The sequence below is a fragment of the Antennarius striatus genome, chromosome 19 (assembly GCF_040054535.1).
Source record: "Antennarius striatus isolate MH-2024 chromosome 19, ASM4005453v1, whole genome shotgun sequence".
NCBI classification, from domain to species: domain Eukaryota; kingdom Metazoa; phylum Chordata; class Actinopteri; order Lophiiformes; family Antennariidae; genus Antennarius; species Antennarius striatus.
This window is the reverse complement of record NC_090794.1, coordinates 3,419,073-3,438,730: the sequence shown is the minus strand read 5'-3', so window position 1 is coordinate 3,438,730 and position 19,658 is coordinate 3,419,073. Positions and strand designations below refer to the sequence as shown.

The window sequence follows — 19,658 nt, the reverse complement described above, 5'->3', positions numbered from 1 at the left end:
CAGAACAGCTTTGAGTCTCTACACTAAGAATATTTATCACATCATTAGCAGCTCATTATATTATCAGTGAAAGCTAATCACTAATATTATTTCCTTTTGAATCAATAAATTCTCCCACAAAAATTTTGAAGAAATGCTCCCTCAATTGACTGGATAAGAAAATTGTCACATCTGAGAGGCTGGAAAAAAGAATTAAAAAAACCAAACACACACACAAAAAATTACATGTAGTCTCTGTGTTATTAGGCTGCTTTGTTTAAGCAGTAATTACATTACTAATGATCAGTGCATGAAGAGAAGGTCTACAAGTTGGGGTCACTGATTTCTTTTAATGGAGACATATCTGATGATCTCTAATGTCATGAGGAAATGCAGGTAAGTATATTCAGATAGACACAGGCAGTCAGACAATCAGACAGACAGACAGTCAGACAGACAGGTCGTGACGAGACACACACTGCAGACAGACAGCTGAGTGACAGGCAGTCAGACTGTTAGAGTCACAGTGACAAACTAGTGAGAATGACAGGCAGCGATCTGAAGTGTCATTACAGGACCAAGAATCCGGTGTGTGTGTGTGTGCGCGTGTGTGTGTGTGTGTGTGTGCGTGTGTGTGTGCGTGCAAGGCATACAAGTGTGAAGGTGGAATTCCGTGTCACCATTTGTTGCTGTCTGTGTGGGATAATGTGATCAACAGGTGACAGCAGAGACAAAAAAGTGTACAGTCAGAATGTGCTGTGTAAACACAACACACACACACACACACACACACACACACACACGCACGCACACACACACACACACACACACACACACACACACACACACGCACAGGGCTCTGTGACATTTCTTTTAATAAGAACAAATGATGGGAGTAATCCCAGAACCACCACCGTCGTGTTCCGCCGTACCTTGCAGCTACAGCGTCCCGTGCGGTCGGCGCAGGCACACACTTGCCTCTCCAGGTCGCAGGTCTGGCTGTCGGATCCCGACATGTTGCACTCACACATGGTGCACTGTGGGAAATATGGACGGCGACGACGCCAAGTTTCTGTTATCAACGCTACAACAGGCAGACAGCAGCCAGCAGAGTGTGTCCTACATTTATGCTTCACCAAGCCGGTAAACCTCGCTGCAAAATGAAAACGCTGCCATTGTCTTTTTTCTGACTTTCAGCTGAAACATCACTTAATGCAGACAAACAAAAAAATACAGAGTTGTCCATTTCGTTTTCTTTTTGACAGAGTGTAAACACGACCATGAAACATCTCACACCGGCTTCTGAAGGATGTCCTGAAGTTGTTTCTTATTGTGCTGCCATGATATCGATGAAAAACTATTTTTAAATTATTTATCTACCTTGGAGATTCACAAGAAAGCAACTAACAAAGAGGAAAGCTTGAATGTGAAAGTCAAAATTACATTAAAAGCAAGAACTGTAATGATGCTTAAAACTCCAGAAATATCAAAAGAATATTTAAATATGGAACAGTTTTTGAGTTATACCCTGGGAACTGGAAAAAATACAAACAATAAAAACTCATTGGCTACTGATAGGTGGATCTCATTCCCTAGCCCCCTCCTCTATCACTGGATAATAATATCAGCAGATTGGGACCACTCACCTGAGGAAAGTCTCTGTAACCAATTTGACATTCGTTGCATTTCTCTCCTCTGAAGGAGTCACGACAGGCGCAGCAGCCTGTGTTGATGTTACACTGCTGCGTCACTGAGCCGATCACACTGCAACCGCAGTCCTACACAAACACACACACACACACACACACACACACACACACACACACACACACACACACACACAACTGTAAAAACCTCATTAAGGCTTTAGAACATCATGTGGAAACTTTTGTGCAAAGCAAATGTTCATTTCGGTTAATCGTTGAAGACAACACCTGAAAGCGAAAGTTCGTGAAACTTTCGAAATAGAAATAAAAAGAGATTTGATTTGAATTTTTTTTGGGGGGGGGGGGTTAATCCAGATTTTTAAAAAAAAACAATAACAAGGGGTCACCATAGCGTGTCATCCATCTCAGATGATTACTCATATTTGTTTGGCAAAGTTATTTATGCTGGATGCCCTTCCCGTTACAACCGTCTGCATTGGGACCGGCCTATAGTTGACACCAGCTTGTGCCCTCATGGGACTGCAGGATCTTCATGAAACTGTTGTGTTGGGTCAAACATTGGATTTTGGGGACTCTTTAAAGTTCCATGTTAGTTTGTTTTGCTTTTCCTTGTTCTCTCTTTAGATCTCTTGTATCCCTTTACTCTCCCCAATGTTCTATTCCAGAAAGCAAAAGTACATCCTAAAACCTGTAATTGCCAACTGTCTTCTGCTTCTCCCAATAGTTTATTCCTATTGGTGTCTGGTGACCCTGAGGTTGCTTCTGTGCAGGAGTCACACCGCCAGTAGGAATAATAGAGCTGCAGTAACAAAGAGGAGCGAACGCAGTGAAAAGGTTGCGATGCTACTGAAAGAGAGCCGAGTGTGGGAGGCTCACTGAAAATAAAGGAAAAACAAGACAGACGTAAATGTAGCTGCGAATGGGAGCGAATATTTGCAAACATGGCAATTTTTTGTGCAGCATCTTTGTCAAGCCACCATGAAATTGGAGCTCACCTTGCAGCCGGTGACGATATCGTGGCCCCAGTGGTTGGGGGCACAGCGGTCGCACCTTTCACCGATGGTGTTTGGAGGACACACACACTGTCCTGTGTTTGCGTCGCAATTATTCCCCACGTGTTCGCACTGACAGGCTGCAAGAGAGACGAGAGAGAAGCTTATAATCAGGAGTTGAATCACCCTTTTTTCACAACATGCAAAAAGCTCACAAGGTCAACGTGAAGACATCGAGATGGGAAAGTTAACATAAATTTCTTTAATATTGCAATTCATTTAAAGGATTTCCTGTTACTGACTGATGTAAATTGGTACAGCTTTGTATAATCTGCTAATCGTGTGCCCGCAGGCTGAATCAGCTTTGTATTCTGATTCGCCTGCGGTAAATTCCTTGCGACATTCAATACAAGGCAGCGTATTATTTCTGTAACCTGACCGCAACACTGAGGTAAGATCTTAAAAAAATCAAAGCCCATAAATTCCCAGTGCGATTTTGTCTGTCTGCTGTGTGGCTGGGCTTTCTGGCTAACCTATTACTGTTCTTCTTGGCTGTCGATAGCGGTTAGATCAATAGCATATTGCCAAAGGAGACATGTGGGAAAAGCTATTCATAGCAAAACTTGGGGAAGCTTAATCCTTGTTTTGGCCAACGGATTTTGCTCTACTTGCTGCCTGGGTTTGCCAAGTTTTCTGGGTATATATTTTAATAAGATGAGCATATTCACTTGTTAAAAACAGAGAAAACAATTCAAACTATTTTCAGATCAAGTAACGCTTTCTCACTGACAATGATCAGCTCCAAATCTGATCCATATTGTGTTCCATTGTCTTTTTGTCAGTCCACTCAAGCGCTTTTTCACAAATTGCTTTTCTAAAGCTCTTCTTTACATGAAGTTACTATTATCAGCTTTATAACCAGTCGAGTAGAAAAATAATGTATCTCCTTGATGACATTATTTTTGTGTCTATATCTCCTTCATTCTGTATTTCCTTTGTTTCTTCCATCATTTAAATATGTATATATGGACGGGTGCTTCGTTTGATGTAGCTTCTGCTAAGATGCATGTTTCATAACCCTTGAGAAAATGACTGCAGGTCTATTTATATTGTGCATAAATCTATAAAATATATAAAAATAGATGGTCATCAGAGGCAGTGGAATTAGGACTTCTCAGGTTTTAAATACCGTATTTTTTACATATCTATTCATAAAATAATTTTCTAGTTTCAGATGCTGTGTAGTAACAGCGCAGATTCAACCTGTAAAAGTAAGTATTGGAGCTCTAGTTTATCTAAAGGCAGCAGCCTTTATTTACCACTCTTGATGTTAGTCTACATCCTGCTTGTGAGCATTAAAAAAAAAAGAAAGAATGCATAATAAGTAGGAAAAATGCATTTTTCTAAACGACAGCGATCTTAAACTGCTCCCAGGCAAAATTGAAACCAGAATAGAGCAGCAGTTTATTAAAGAACACATTTAGCTGATGTTACCTTCAGCGTAAATGGAGGACCTGATTTGTTTATGGCGTGATTTCCAGTCGATTGAGCTATAATTATGATATCATGTGAGGGTGACTCTTACGTGTGCATCCGCCCTCCTGGAAGTTGAAGAACCCTCGAGCGCAGCGGTCACATTTGGGCGAGGTGACGCCCGGCTGACACTGACACTGGCCGGTCTCATCGCAGTCAAACGACTTGGAACCAAACGAGTTACAGTGACACGGGACGCACGCCCCGCCCGTGGCAATGCCGTGCGTCAGAGGCTGCACAACAAAGGCAATGGGTTGTAAATGTAGTTAACAGCAGGTGGCGGAACCAGGGTTAGCCATAATGCGGTCACAGTCAAAAAACATGGGACATTATAATGACGCCAGATGACTCATTTCTGAAGATTGTTTTACAGAGAAAAGGTGAAATGTGAAAGAATACGACAAAGACGTGCTTGTGAAGGTTTCACAGGATTTTGTTATGGTTTGTTTCAAGAATAAAAGGGTTTTTATTTTTGTAGATCTCAAAGCCAACTGAAAAAGTGCATTGAGGGTGTTTTGACAGATAAATCCATGTTGTTTCATTACACTGGACCCCAGTTATTCCTCTCACCCCCTTGAGGTGCTCCACGACAACCAAACGCAGGAAGTCCAGTTTGAATAAAGGTCAAACTGGACAAAAATTAATAACTTCCACATGACATTACATCACAATAAAATAGTACTCATCCTTTCCAAGTGAAAAGAATCTGATGTGAGAATGTTATTAGAAGCTGAAAGCTTAAACACCTTGTTGGAAGTTTGCAGGTCAGCACTAAATTTCACCATGCTTCCCCTCTTCTAGCTCAAGCACAAAGCTCAACAAGAGCATATCTGCATGATACCGACACACATGACACGCTGATCAATAACGTGGGGGAATGTTCATGATGAATCTGTAAATGTGTTCAACAGGAAAACCAAGCATGCTCGCAAAACACTCGACACAAACCTCTGCCTTCATGCATCTAAAAACAGCCTCACCATCAACTTTCTGGTTGTGTTTCAAACTGCAACCCACATCAACACAGCCATGTTACTTAAAACACACCACTGTCACCCACATGCAGGGTGTTTTACCCCTTCCCGAGGCCTGTAACCCCCTCTGGGACAACCCCCCGTGCGGTAACCCCCCCATCTCTGCTGCACAGTTTGGATGGGAACTCGCTCCACCGGCCTCCGGGTTTCACGCCTCTCGTAACCCTGACGACGCAAGTCGCAGCGTCGGCCCACAAAGCCGGGGCGACAGATGCAGCGGCCTTCGACGTCGCAGCGCTGGGAGATCGAGCCGTGAGAGCTGCACCGACACGGCAGACACTCCTGGCGCTCTGCGTCCCACCAACAGTTAGGCTGGACCAATCACAGTTAGAGGAGGTACAGACAGGGAGCCAATGAGAACAAGCGAGCAGGATTCAAAAATAAAAGTAAAGCGATTGATAAAGACACTAGATTGAATGTGAAACGGGTATAAAAGTAATTCTTTGTCACCATCATAACTGTTGTATTATAATTTTAATAATACTGACGGGAACAGTAAAAGAACTGAAATAATATTTTATAGGTCATACTGCATGAACTTTTGATATAATGCAGAACAGAGGGAAATAATTGCAGTGCAAATCAAGAAAAACGGCAAATATATGGTGCAATTATGTACAATAAAACATCAGAAAGGATCAAATGCCAATTGCATATAAAAAAGAATATAAAAAGGTAGTTTAAATTGTTTTTTAGTGAGGGATGCATGTGTGATAGAGATATGTGTGATATCAAATCTGAAATAGGGGTAAGCGCATATTAAAAAACAAAGTATTGGTCGGAAATTTACAGGAACATGTGACAGAAATGTCAGTTAGCATTCCTGTTTATCTGCATCTTTTTAAAAACTCACCATGCACTCGTCACACTGCCGTCCCACCACGTTCTCCCTGCACAGGCATTGACCAGTCTCCTGATGACACACCTCAGAAAGAGACCCGTTGGTGTGACACTGACACGCTGCAGAGGAGAGGAGGAATTAAAGCATGAAATCAACTATCATTTCGTAATGGCAGGTTTCTACATGAGGACATATTAAAATACACACCAACTTAACAATAGCACAGGTTGGTGAGTGTGTTAACTTCACACTGCAGTGGGTTGGATGAGAGCTAAAATCAGCTTAGGGCCTTCTTCAGGATTAGCTGCCGATATTGACTTCAACATCCTGCTGAAGGGGGGAAAAAAATCCTCTCTTGCCCCAATAGATTCTTCAGTCTAGTGGGCCGCATTAGTTTTGCTAGCTTAATATTTTACATATAAAAACACAACCAGCTAAAAGGTGGGATGCAACACTTCTTCGGTAATCTGAGAATTTAGATCGACCCCGTTTGCTCGAAGGAAAATCTGATGCACACCTGTAAATCTGAAAAACAACATAAGTGAAAGCGATAAACGAAAGCAATAAAAGCCGCCAGTGAGTCCAGAGATAGAAGTCACGACAAAAAATGAGTTAACGCATTAAACGTGACAAAATCTCCTCCTAAAGATTTAACCCATTCTCAGAAGATCAGAACAATAATTTACTTCACAACAGATATCCATCCCTTCATCCATTTTCTTGTAGATGTGAAAATTGCAAATCAACTCGTCTAAAAACGCTTATCCGTTTTTGTTTTTACAGGCAAAAATGGGGGTACACCTCAGACGAGACGCCAGCTCATCACTAGGCCACATGAGACTCCACACAGAAACAGAGCAGAACAATTTATAAGCATTTACATCCTTTGTAAAACTCCTTAAGGCAAGAAGAAACAAGAAAACTGTCACTTCTGTTTGGTGCACCTTTCCCTGCCAATTCATTCCTCGGCCTTGTTGTGCGTGAGTGTGATTTTTTTTTTTTTTTTAAATTCCTCCTGAACGGGCGTTATGTAAATATCACAACTTTTTTTTCCCAACATATCACCGTTCAAATCTTTCTTCCTGTGTCGATCTGAGATACTTTTCACAACTTTATTCAATTTTGTCACTTCAACGCTTCTAGAGGGTGAAAAAAGACACACCCACACACGCCAATCAAACGCCTTAGATATACAATTAAAAACTTCAACATCACAGCTCCCATCTGGTGGGTTGGCTCTCAGAAGAAAAAAAACAAAAAACAAAACAAAACACACACACACCTTAAGAAATTACAAGCATTGCCTTGCACACACATGCATAGTCATATCCGGTTGAAGCTGCTGCCATTTGCTACCGTTAGATGTGAAGAGACAGAAGGACGGACCTGAGTGTGGGATGGAAGAGAGGAAGAGGGGCACAGCAGATGTCCACGCACAAACACACACACACACAATACAACACATACATTGATTTTTGACTTCATATACAAATGCAGAAAGTCACTCAGGCCCCAGCACACACACACACACACACACACACACACACACACAAATACACACATGCTGATGCACACACACGCCTCGTTAAACATACAAGAAAACATGCACACACGCATCCGCCGCGGTTTCACTCCCTCCCTCTCTCACCCCCTCCCCTCTCACCCCTCTGGCTTCACCCTTCGGGGACCATCTGGACTCGGTTCTGTCGGCGCTACAATGCCAGCCTCGTTGTGGGATAAAATGTCGCTTTTTTGTTGTTGTTTGCTTGTGTTTTTATTATCCCTTTTCTTGCGAGTTACTTAGCAATCTGTCGTGTGAACCAATTGCAAAAGTGACGATTTGTGTTTGTGATCACATTTACATTCTATTGAGTGTCGACAAATGGAAACGGAGGAGGCCATACTCAGAATGCAGGACAGAACAGTAAATTTTATGTCATAAAATCATTAATTAGGCTGTATATCGTTTTAAAATGGTGATCATGAAGCTACATCCTGTATGTGTGAGTGTGTGTGTGTGAGTAAAATGAACGTCTTAGCCACTGCTTTTGCTTTCACTGTGACTCTATTCGAGTTTGCTTGGAATTTTTTTGGCTTTAGAATGGAATTTACTACTTTTTTAGTGCCTATCAGTCACATAGAAAGTCAGAGCCTCAGCACAAAGGACTAGACTAGACAGTCCATTAAGAGTGGGAACACCGAGATCCTTAAAGAGTTTATCGATCAGCTGTTTGAAGTATCTATGAAAGATTCACTAAGGGTCGGGCACACAGGATGCTTAATTACTTTATTGAATTGTTCCAACGATTGTACAAATGTGCGACGGTTCTATTCACGCATCTTCTCAACAACTTTTAAAACTACTTTTCCCAAGTGAGAAATGGTCAGAGGAGTTAATTAGCTTGAATTTATCCCTGAAATAAATTGCTTGTGGTGGTCAAGATTGCTTGCAAAAAAATAAAAAATCAAACACAAAATCGAATGAATTTAAAAAAGATGCCTGCATGCGCCAAAAATGACCGCAGAAAAAGAACTCTGACATCAGGAGAAAGAGTAAAGGATTTTTACGGTCTAATAGTACGAAAATGGACTTGACCTGAACTCTCCTGCTCCATTCGATAAAATTCATTAAGAGTGGGAGCAATAGGCAGATGGAGGGAGAGATAGAGTGAGTGAAGCACACACAGAGAGAGCGATGTTGGGTTTTAATAATTCCTGGTGGTCACTGGTGGAGGATCAATAAGAACCCTAGAACTCCTAGACGCGAGCAGCCGATCAGCACTGTAGGAGAGCAATAGATCAGGCTGATTAATCAATATCCATTTAGCTAGGAGCAGAGGGGAAACAACTACAGAACAATGAACCATCAAATGCCCATTAATACCCCCCCGCCACGCTATCTGACTGCTCCTGTGCGTCTGATGGGTTAATCTTTTCTTCCTTCGGCTCTGCCTCGCTGAGATGTCTATCAGTTAATCCGTCTTTCACTACGACGTCACTGCAAATATTTTCATCAGGTTTGCGTCTGAAGATTTCCATAAACAAGCACCATCTGCACGTCTGCGTTCACTTCCTCCTCTCTTCCCTTACTCTTCAGGTATTTTATTTTTGTCAAATTTCATCTTCACTCTTAAACAGTCGACCACTTTGACATAACTCCCACCGGCACAGCTGCTCACCACAAACACACACAAACACACACACACACACACACCAGATGGTGTACTATCTACTGAGTATTTTAGTGACAGGATTAAAAGGTTTTATTTAGCTAAAATTGAGTTTCATAGAGGAAACACGAGTCTTTCGGCCTTCTTTCCTGCACTGGAGCTGTAGTATTGGTTTTCTTTTATTCAATTTCTTCTTCCACTGAAAAGTGGATGATGTTTTTACCTCTTCCCTCTTTGTATGGAATTATTTTCCAATCTGGCAGCAGCAACTCAAATGCGTTCTGATGATGTACCGCTTGTAGAGGACATTGAGATACAGCAGTTCAATAAATACGATACTTTTATGCCGTTCGTCCTCCGTGCCCTGCATTCGGTCTGCTGGGAGGAGAGGTAAAACTAAGATCTCTCTTCGATGTCTTTCAATATTATCGCTGAAAGTTGCTTTCTTTCATTCCTTAGGTTAAAGATGGCTTTAAAATGTAAATTTTGGACACATTTTTTAATCAAATCAAACATTAGAACCTATAGAATCACCATAAAGAAGACAGGTGAATGCAGCTCAAGAAGCGAGGCCTAATGGAGTTACTGGTCAGCGATGTTACCGAAGCCTTTACACTTCTTCATCAACAAATTACCCAGAATACCTGGAAGTGTTGTATTTGTGTTCTGTTCACTTACGTTGGCAGTTTTTTGCTGAGATGGCATCTCCATAGTAACCTTCAGCGCAACTTTCGCAAGCTCCGCCGCCGTAACCTTGGCGGCAGCGCAGACACTGGCCTGTGATCGGATCGCAGCTGCCTGCTACGGATAGGTCCAAGTTGCCATGGCAATCACAAGGCTGGCAGGAACTCCCTGGCACGGTGGGCTGGCCATAGTGTCCATTTGAACATCTAGGAGGAGCAGAGGGATGCAGAGATGGTGTGAAACAAAAAGACTTGTTTCAGATTATCTGCGCTTTGCCTGGAAAGTGGGTGGCAGCAGCAGGGGGCAGGGTTTAAGTCCGTCTGTCAGGAAGTAACAGAAACGCAGCCACATTATGGCAGAACACACACGGTATTTGTGTTTGTATATTCTCCAATTATGACACAAAAACTAGAGCATCATCAGTGTGACATGAAATATGTGATAATCCCATGACAATCCACACCCCAACAATCAACACCCCCTTTGTTATGCTTTCAAGTTGTAGTGACAATACAGTATATCACCCTGTTTTCTTGATCTGAAAATAATCTCTCGGTATGCAATAATAGCGCGGGACCTATTCAAAGAACGTGTCGCAGCAGCATCTCTTGAAAACGCTCGGCTCTGTTTTCAAGTACAGTAAATTACACTTTTAGATGCAGCTTTCAGGTCTGTAAGAAAAATGTTCAGGGGCTCGCCGGCGTCTTTCTTTTGTGTCTCAGAACAGAGAACAACAGTGATTTCAGCAGGTGTGAATGATTAAAATACCACCTCTGCTTCTCGTTTGCAGAACAAGACCAGGCTGGTTTCAAATTAAAGCTGGTCTCAACGCACAAAAGCCAGCAATTGATATTTAATGACAAAATAAGGAATGCAAGAGTCATTTCACACAAACAGTCAAACTACATGAAAGGGAGTTTATGCTTATAAGTTCCTTATTTTAATTTTAAAAAAAATGTGTAACAGAAAATTCCTTCCTTCCTATTTGTGGTAGCAAAAGGTTGTTTTAAAAAAGATCGCACTCAAGCAAGGATGACACATGACCATCACACCATTCCAAAATTACTGCCTTTGTTTTTTTAGCCCTTTTCATGTGATTAATAATCAGAGGAAGTCCAGATGCTGCAAAAAAGATATTAACCTGAGTCGGCTGCGCCGTGTCAAGAGCCACTGGAACCAAATAACGCAGACCTGGGCTGAAATCAAACTCTTACAGGCCGGAAAGGGAATTGAGATGAAAGACGAGAGGAGTGAAAGAGTAGAGGAGCGAGAGAGAAAGAGAGATGATGGGGTTGGTCACATAGAAAAGAGAATTGAATTTCAAAGAGGATGGAAAAGAAAGGACAAGGAGAGGAAAAGAGTCAAGAGCAGTCTGCCATTATTACCACTGACCCACCTTTGTCCTCAATAGAACTGGTTTATTAGCTTCTGTGTGTGCGTGTGTGTGTATGTGTGTGTAGTAACACAAGTGCATGCTTCTTGTCAAATGGAGAGCAGCACAGGCAGCAGACTCGCTTCTTAATAGGAGAGAAGAGGATCAGAAGTGTGTGTGTTTTGTTTTGGTCTTAAGCTTCATTTGCAAGATGAATCCACTGCACTTCTAGTCTATACTGTTTTACACGTTGTGTGTGTGTGTGTATGTGTGTGTGTGTGTGTGTGTGTGTGGTTACTTGGGCCTCAAGAGGAAGAAAAGGTATTTATAGTGGAGGGTCCAGAGTGTCTGAAGAGGATATATTGGGGGGGCATCAGACACCTGGTCAAATCCTTCAGAGTGGGAAGGAAATGCACGTTGAGATGAAAAAAGACGGGTTAGGTTCTCCTCTTTCATTTTTCCTCCAAATGAGGAGGTGGCACCAAGAAGAGACGAGCTCTCTGATCGCTCACCCATTTCTTTTTCCAAAATGTGAAGCTTTCCTCTCCCTGAGTGCCGTTGTAGATTTTTATAAAGTGAATTGAGACGTTCACATGAACAAATGTCTTGTAGTGACTTTATCACTTTATTTCAAAATTTGGCACAACCAGGAAATGAGATGAAATGAGGTCTTTCTTTGTTTCAATATCACTAATTTTTCCAATTTCTATCGGTCGGACTTGAAGACAGAATTTGAAGCCGCTGCAGGACAGAGTTCTGTCAAACGGTAATAAATCACCTCAATACAGTCAAAGAACATATCTGACCTATTACACTAGCAAGTGGAGTTATGGAACTTTTCTAATATATTTCAAATATTGCTGCACAGAATCAAAGGAATAAATTTGCAGTATGTGTCTGTATTGGCTTGTATAACATATAAATTCATTTTATAAAAGTATTTGCTGTACTGTACTTTGTTGAAATGGCAGTTACAATAATTTAATAATCATAATTTCCAAAGAGAAAAAAACGTTTTTTATTCACATGATATTCATGCAGGGGACTGGAGGTTCCAAAAAAATCCCATGAAGTAAATTATCAATGGTGAAACGGCGTTGACGGATGTAGATGCTCAAGGTCATCAAGAGACGGGGGGAAAAAAAAGAATCACAGGCTCAGATTCCCGCTAGGCCAACAAAAAAAGAACGGAGTCTAAAGCACAAACACATCAGCCCAGCTGCATCCCACCAAATGTGAAGTATCTCCTCTTCCTGCAGTCGAGACATTCAAGTGTTTCTGAAGAACATCACAGTACTGCGATGAATGCGACCTTTCACCTTTCGGATCTAAAATTTCATCATATAATCCTCTTGGACATTTGTGTGAAATTCTGTCTGAGGTTCCTTTTTCTTGTAGATATGCCTGGATAGGCAGTTCGGTCCAACCATTGGCTGTATCTTATGTATATTAATTTCCCTTTGGGATTGAGTGATCAGTTTGGTTTATCGGCGTGTTTGACTCAAATATTTACAGATTTGAAACAGGAAGTGAAGACTCTTCTATAACAGCTGCTTTCCCTGTAGCTCAGGTCATAGGTGGATGAAGGTTATAGACGTGTGTTTACAAAGGGGAAAGAATCTCATAACAGGTGCTGGATAGTAAATATGAAGATCCCCACACACTCAAAAGGAAATCTTCTCAAGAGACCCTGTGGAGAAACACACAAACTTCCTCCAGGTAGTAATCACAGCCATCATCGCCTCTACCTGATCTATTCAGCGCCTCATATCCATCCCACTAACAGCAAGATAATGTTGAGTCACCAAAATCCAACAGTGTGTGCAGAATCTGAAACAACCTTATAATAAAACATCTGACTCTACTGGTAAATCATAGGCTGGCACCAAACAGCCGTACACAACCCAGAGTGTTTCGCTGACTTGTTTCCAGGCAGCTGCATTCAGTACAATTCTAAATGGCTGTTTATGGAGGGAAAAATGAAAAGCACTATCATTTAGCAGTGACTGGATACGCTATTAGCATGGGAGGAATAGAGTAGCTTATTCTGTGAAAAGCTATAATACAGACAAATTGGCGCATTACAATTACCACCGCTAACAACAACAAAACAACAAAAGCATTGCAGGTAATGAAGTGCAATGGCCGGTAGTGCAAAGCAGGTATAAATTGGACTAATAAAACACAAAGCAACCCACTGCTGATTACCTCTTTAACGCTGTCATTCGTTATAAAACATAGAATTTCACATTGTTTCGCCTCCTTTGAATCTTTCTCCCTTTTGTTTACCAGCTGTCCTCCCTCGCCGACTTCAGGCGCCATATGGCAGAGCGGCACGCACACACACACCAACACGAGATGTACTCTGGATATCCAATGACGGATTCACATGTTGCATGTACAAACAAAAATACCTCCACCTTTGGTTTACCATCTCCCATAAATACACAATCATTTCCTGGAGATGACGGCGTCATTAAGAGGAGAAGGCGATTTGACGGGGAAGCAGGAATCATCCTGCTGATTAGCATCGTGACTGAAAGGCGCTACCCCCCCACACCCAGATGCCATCTTAATTGGAACAGAACCTATAACCAACAAGTTATTGGGAATAATTAATTTTTGATTGAGCATTTCTCTTGCAAGCGGCACAGCATTGATTGTCTTTACACCACTTGAACGCCGGCCAAGCCTGATTGCATTTGAACCTCTGACAAAGTTAAGAATTGGGCTGACAATGGAACAGCTTGGATTCCACTGGCAAATAAAGATTAAAGGCAAGACAAGACAGACTCTGCCGTGGACGACATGGCGAGGCAAAGTGGACGGCGCACCCTGTGGTTAACAGCAGCTCTTTTTTTTTTTTTTTTTAGCAAAGGCTCAGATTGAGAGCAATCGAACATCTAATTAACTTTCTTTTGACGATTACCTCCAGTGAGGAGGTCATGTTTGTGGTCCATTGTGCTTGTCTGGTTGTCAGCAGGATTATAACTGTCGTTCTGTTTCTGTGTGGATAATTCTGTAAACACACATACACTCACCTCTGCACATCCCAGCAGAACGATAGCACAATAAACACACACAACTCTTTAAACATCCATGATACTGACCGAGCAAAGGGGAGAGAACAACATATCCTGGTTGCCTGCATTTTAACCTATGGTATAATAGTCTGATTCGCCAACACATATATAATAATAATAAAAATCATTAATTTCTGATCCTGTAACCAATAGTTTGGCCTTTGAATACACTGAATAATAACTCCGTTTCAGCTGTGGATATTCAGTTACAAACAGTCAAAATTTACCACATTTCAGTTAGCCTATGCGGTAAATATATTTATGCAGGCTGCGTCACTGTTTGACAGTATAGAGAGAGAAACCTCTCATTAGTCCCGGGTTTGGTAAAGGAGCTCACAGCTAATGGGACAAGAATGTCACTCCAGTGATAAACGTGGACGGAAATCCAGATGGACAACGAGACATGAGGCGCGCTCAAATAATGGTTAATGAGCAGCAGATTCTTTGTGCATGTGGTCATGGCTGACGACAGATGTACAGAACAGTTTTAGGGACGACACCAGAGAGACTGGAGGAATTTTCCAAGATACGTCTTCACACTTAATGATCAAAAGAGTCATTTAGATTCTGTCAGAGATTTTAAGGTTAACATTGACTTAAAACTTATAGTTTGTAATAATCTTTTCTGCTATAAAGTAGGGTTGGTGGTAAAACTTCAGACTATCAACTCTGTGTGTGAGTGTGTGTGTGTGTGTGTGTGTGTGTGTGTGTTACCTGTCACATCGTGGTCCCGTGTATCCAGGCTGACATCGGTCACACAGCACCTCCCCATCTTCACTCAGGCGGCAGGTGGGGCTGAAGCTATCGTAGTTACCGCGGTGACGTTGTTTTTGTTGTTGTTGAGGTTGTTGATGTGTTCGGAAGCGTTGTCCCGGCGTGGAGAGAGGAAAGAGGAAGAGGAGGAAGAGGAGGAGAGGACACAGGCGATGTGAGGCCATCGTTTGTCTGCCCGTTTACATACATCCACACACACTCACACACACACCTGTATCCTTACAGTACATTCACTGCACAGCCCTCACATTCAAAACACGTATCTGCCTCACACGTCTACGTTTACACACACACACACACCTAAATGGACTGGGGGAGAGAGAGGGACACGGAAAAAGTTAAAGCAGTAGTGTCCCTCTTTGTGTCACCCTCCCTCTTCCATAAACTATAGATAGTTCTGCTGGCTCCGATTCCTGGCCCCCAGAGGGGTCACTGTCTGACCGACTCCCCCAACCGAAGGCTAGCATGTTAGCATGTTTACCAGTGCGTGCTTAAAAAAAAAAAGACATCAATGTATCCGTATTTATAATAGGGACTGTATACTGTGTATATATTTTTTAACAACACACAATACTGGTGGCATTTCCAGTGGCTCCAACTTAAAGTAGATCTGCTGACGTGTAAATCTGGTGAAAACGACAAAATCTGTGTGTAAAAAAAAACATAAAATATCTTGTGATCAACAGCTACCGAATATTTTATTAACTATTTGAATCCACAGATGTATATTGTGGATCAATCTTAGCAGACATAAAAAAAACTTAAATGATCACGGTCTTCATGGACGGGTAATCTATTGAGTGGAATTAGACCGGACAGGCTGATAAAATGTCTGAGGAGCCTTTTAGGCAGTGAAGTAATTAAGTTGAGCTGTAAATAAAGAGGAGCAAACTGCTGCCCGTGCTGTATTGTATATCCTTTTATCGGCGGCTCAGAAGAACCTCAGATATCATTGCTAACTGCCACAGAGCGGCCGGTTATTCCAGCGACTGGCGTCAGTGACGCTCCGGGGTTGGATGACTATTTTGAGGGTCTGAAAGGAGCGGCGACTTCAGGCTATTATTACTGCAGGGGTTAGACAGAGGTAGAGAAGAGAGTAGAGAGAGAGAGAGTTGATCTTTCTTTAGCTGCAGGACGTTTGGAAATGACGTGTCATGACTCCATGAAGATTCTCAGCTGCTGCTGCTGGTGTGTGTATGTGTGTGTGTGTGTGTGTATTTTAAAAGGCCAAAGAAAGACCATCTTCCCTGTGAACTCAGGGCGACCAATTTGCTCGCATGTTACAGCATAAGACGGGCGATGAGCACGAGCGTGCTAAGAATAAAAGAGCGGCTGTGAACGGGGCATCCGTGAAGTAGAGCGGTTTTGAGCGGTTTTTCCATACGGGTGTCACGACTACAGGTATGAAAGGTATGATGAAGGTTTTAAATAACACGGTGACTTGTGGGAGGTTTGAGTTCGCCACTGCGTTTAGATTTCCAGCCGCAGCGATATTGATTCTGCCATCAGTGATGACATTTCCACCCACAGGGATGATGTTTCTTCACTTATATTGATGCTTCTACCTGTAGGGATGACATTTCTATTCATGTCATTACATTTATTACTTGTGGTGATACCCTTCAAAGACAAAATAAATAGTCCTGGGTGTCAGCAGAGAAGAAGAGCGGAGACAGGAGAGAATATGAGCCCGGAGAAGGAAGGAAGAAGGATGGAAGGGCTTCATGGAGGCAGGCAGCTGTGGCATGTTGGGAGCTCCTTTTTTCCCCCTTAAACTGGTTTTACTCAGATACAGTCCTGGTTATGGCTTTAGGACTGATGCCTGTTTGAATCGTTCACAGTGGAGTTTGTTCAGTCTAAAGTGGGGAAAGAGCAGCTGCCATGTTTGTGGTCCCAGCTTTACACGCAGAATAGAGGAGAGGAAGAAGGGCCAGAAATGAAAGCTCTTACACCCAACATCACATCAAACATCACTCAGGATGGCGCCTATTGGCCATATTGATCGCCGTCTTCACGTGTTGAAACTTAAAGACAGTGACAGTCATCATTAGCCTACTTGTTGCTGGGAAGATTGAGCGGGCAGGCGCAGGGCTGACAGTCGGCAGGTGAACCTCGGGTGGCGTTGCCATAGTAACCAGGTAGGCAATGGTCACAGTGGGGGCCTGTGGTGTGGTGGGAGCACTCCTGGTGGACACACATGGGTTAAAAGGCAGTTAAATCAATAAAGACATTCTTTTTCTCACGTGCATGAGGGAAATTCAAGTATGAGGTAAAAATTTAGGATGAAATCATTTTTCAGTTCATTTCCTGTTTTCTGATTTGCACAAAACTGACAAATTAACGTTACTGTGTAAAATGCTAAACCCAGACAGGCAGAAATAAATCCAGTTTTATTGCATAATAACGATGAAAAAACAAAACAGCCACAAAGTTTTACGATTTGTATCAAGGGGGGGGGGGTTATTAAGAGTATAGAAGAGCAGCTAATAATAGAGCTGTTGCTATTAAAGCTGTCAAATCAAGTCACTGACAGGCCGACAATAACAGGAGAAAGACTCTTGATGAGGTCAAGGTTAATGATATGGTTCAGAATCAGCAACGCGTTTTGTTACCACAGTAACCAAGAACACAGCATTCTCAAGTCCAAGCAGTTGTGTAGCTCAGCGATTCTATATGAAGGTGTGTGCACCCGCTTCTACAAAAATATCAGACAGAATATGGCGTAAAAGAGTCGGATGTAGTGTTGTTAATATTCAAAGGTGTGTTTTTGTGTTATAAATAAAAAAACAGTCATTTCCCAGTCCATTTAACTCCTGTTTGAGCAATGACACACATCTTTGCTAAAGTATCTGGTCATCGGCTACCGGACTCTCTACCGCCATCAGGTCCCAATCCTCGGTCCCATCAATAATGTCATTCAACAGCGTAAGACAAGTATGCTAACATTCCTCTGAAGAGTAGGAACAGGCATGAGGGTATAACGATGGGCTAGCACTTTTAATGAGGAAATATTAATCGAGTTATGTACAGCAATTCTGACTCCATGAAACTACACATTTAAATACTTAAAATAAAAAGTTTCCCGTGTCTCCTAATATTTGCTGCATGTGCTAAAACTGCATTTGTGTTTGTTTTTCGTCCTTTCTGTGAAGACACAGTTGTGTCGTTTGTCGTACAGCTACAGCATCGGCTGCATTTTCATGCTGCCACACTGTATGTGTGTGTGTGTGTGTGTGTGTCTGAGCATATGTGTGTGTGTGTCACTTATGTTCCAAATCATTTCCCTCTCAGATCAAATGTCTCTTCGCTGCTGAAAGACACCCTGACACACACACGCACCCTGTGATAACTCGTAGCAACACACGCATCACTCATTCATTCAGCTGTAGCGGAAAATACAGTCCTCGGGGAAGGTGTGTGTGTGTGTGTGTGTGTGTGTGTGTGTGTGTGTGTGTGTGTGTGTCCATCTGTCTATCTGCCCATCACTGTCTGAATATATATAGGAGGGGTGTGTGAATGTGTGGTTTGCACGGACGTTCGTGAGCGACTTCATGTCAAGCTGTCTTTCTCTTTCTGTGTGTGTGTGTGTGTGTGTGTGTGTGTGTGTGTGTGTGTGTGTGTGTGTGTGTGTGTGCGTGTGTGTGTGTGTGTATGTGTCTGTGTGTCATATGTCCGTCTCGGTCTGGCTGAGTGTGTGTCTGTCCCTCCCCCTGTCATATCCTAATACCTTCATCAAGAATGAATCATAACACAATAATACAAAACCCACAGCTTTTGCATGTGTGTGTGTGTGTGTAAGAGACGGTGTGTGTGTGTGTGTGTGTGTGTGTGTGTGTGTGTGTGTGTGTGTGTGTGTGTGTGTGTGTGTGTGTGTGTGTGTAGATTTACTTGGGTTTTTTTTTTAAGTTAATTTTTGCAATTCCAGCTCCTGCAGTTCCTCTGATGGCCACTAGATGGTCAATATCACTTCCTCAAGAATCAGATTCTCTTGTGAAGTAGTAGCAAATAAGAAAATGGTGCAAAATAAGCATGGAAAGGAACTAAAATACTATAATAAGATGCTCAGACAATCTAACAGTAGTCTTCTTACCAGGCAGTGACCCGTGACCTCGTGGCACTGAGCTGCGTGTCCGTGGCACCGACAAGCTTCACACACACCGTCGTACAGATCCCCGTTCACTCGTCGGAAACCGGGAATACACTCCTGAAACGCACACAAACACCAAGGATGTTAGAAGAACAGCGAGGTAAAATCAGTTGTCGTGTGTGCCGTATTAACTGTTTGCTGATTGTGTTAAGGGAAATATAAAATCTATGTATTCCACCTTGACTTAAACTTAAAAGAATTGACATTTCCAACAGCGAACACACATCCTAAAATATTGAGTGCAGAGGATCTTATAGACAAGAATACATTTGACAGTGTTATTACTGACTCATACTTTAGTCTTAATTGAGTACATTGTTAAAGAAAGGCAACAGAGGCAGGTTAAAACTGCCCCAAGTGGAGAAATTTATTCACCAGAAAA

At 42.3% G+C, this 19,658-nt stretch overlaps 1 protein-coding gene across 5 annotated transcripts in view; it reads right to left on the bottom strand.

Moving 5' to 3' along the window:
- lama2 (laminin, alpha 2) overlaps window positions 1–19,658 on the bottom strand; it is a 120,106-nt gene that overhangs the window by 43,629 nt on the left and 56,819 nt on the right. For all 5 annotated transcript variants that reach the window (XM_068342850.1, XM_068342853.1, XM_068342852.1 and 2 more), the window contains exons 18-26: window positions 19,220–19,333; window positions 17,186–17,313; window positions 15,070–15,156; window positions 9,895–10,106; window positions 6,059–6,165; window positions 4,224–4,404; window positions 2,642–2,778; window positions 1,626–1,757; window positions 912–1,016 (exon numbers count right to left, since the gene is read on the bottom strand). In XM_068342850.1, coding sequence (XP_068198951.1) covers window positions 912–1,016; window positions 1,626–1,757; window positions 2,642–2,778; window positions 4,224–4,404; window positions 6,059–6,165; window positions 9,895–10,106; window positions 15,070–15,156; window positions 17,186–17,313; window positions 19,220–19,333 — 1,203 coding nt within the window. The remainder of the gene's footprint in view (window positions 1–911; window positions 1,017–1,625; window positions 1,758–2,641; window positions 2,779–4,223; window positions 4,405–6,058; window positions 6,166–9,894; window positions 10,107–15,069; window positions 15,157–17,185; window positions 17,314–19,219; window positions 19,334–19,658) is intronic.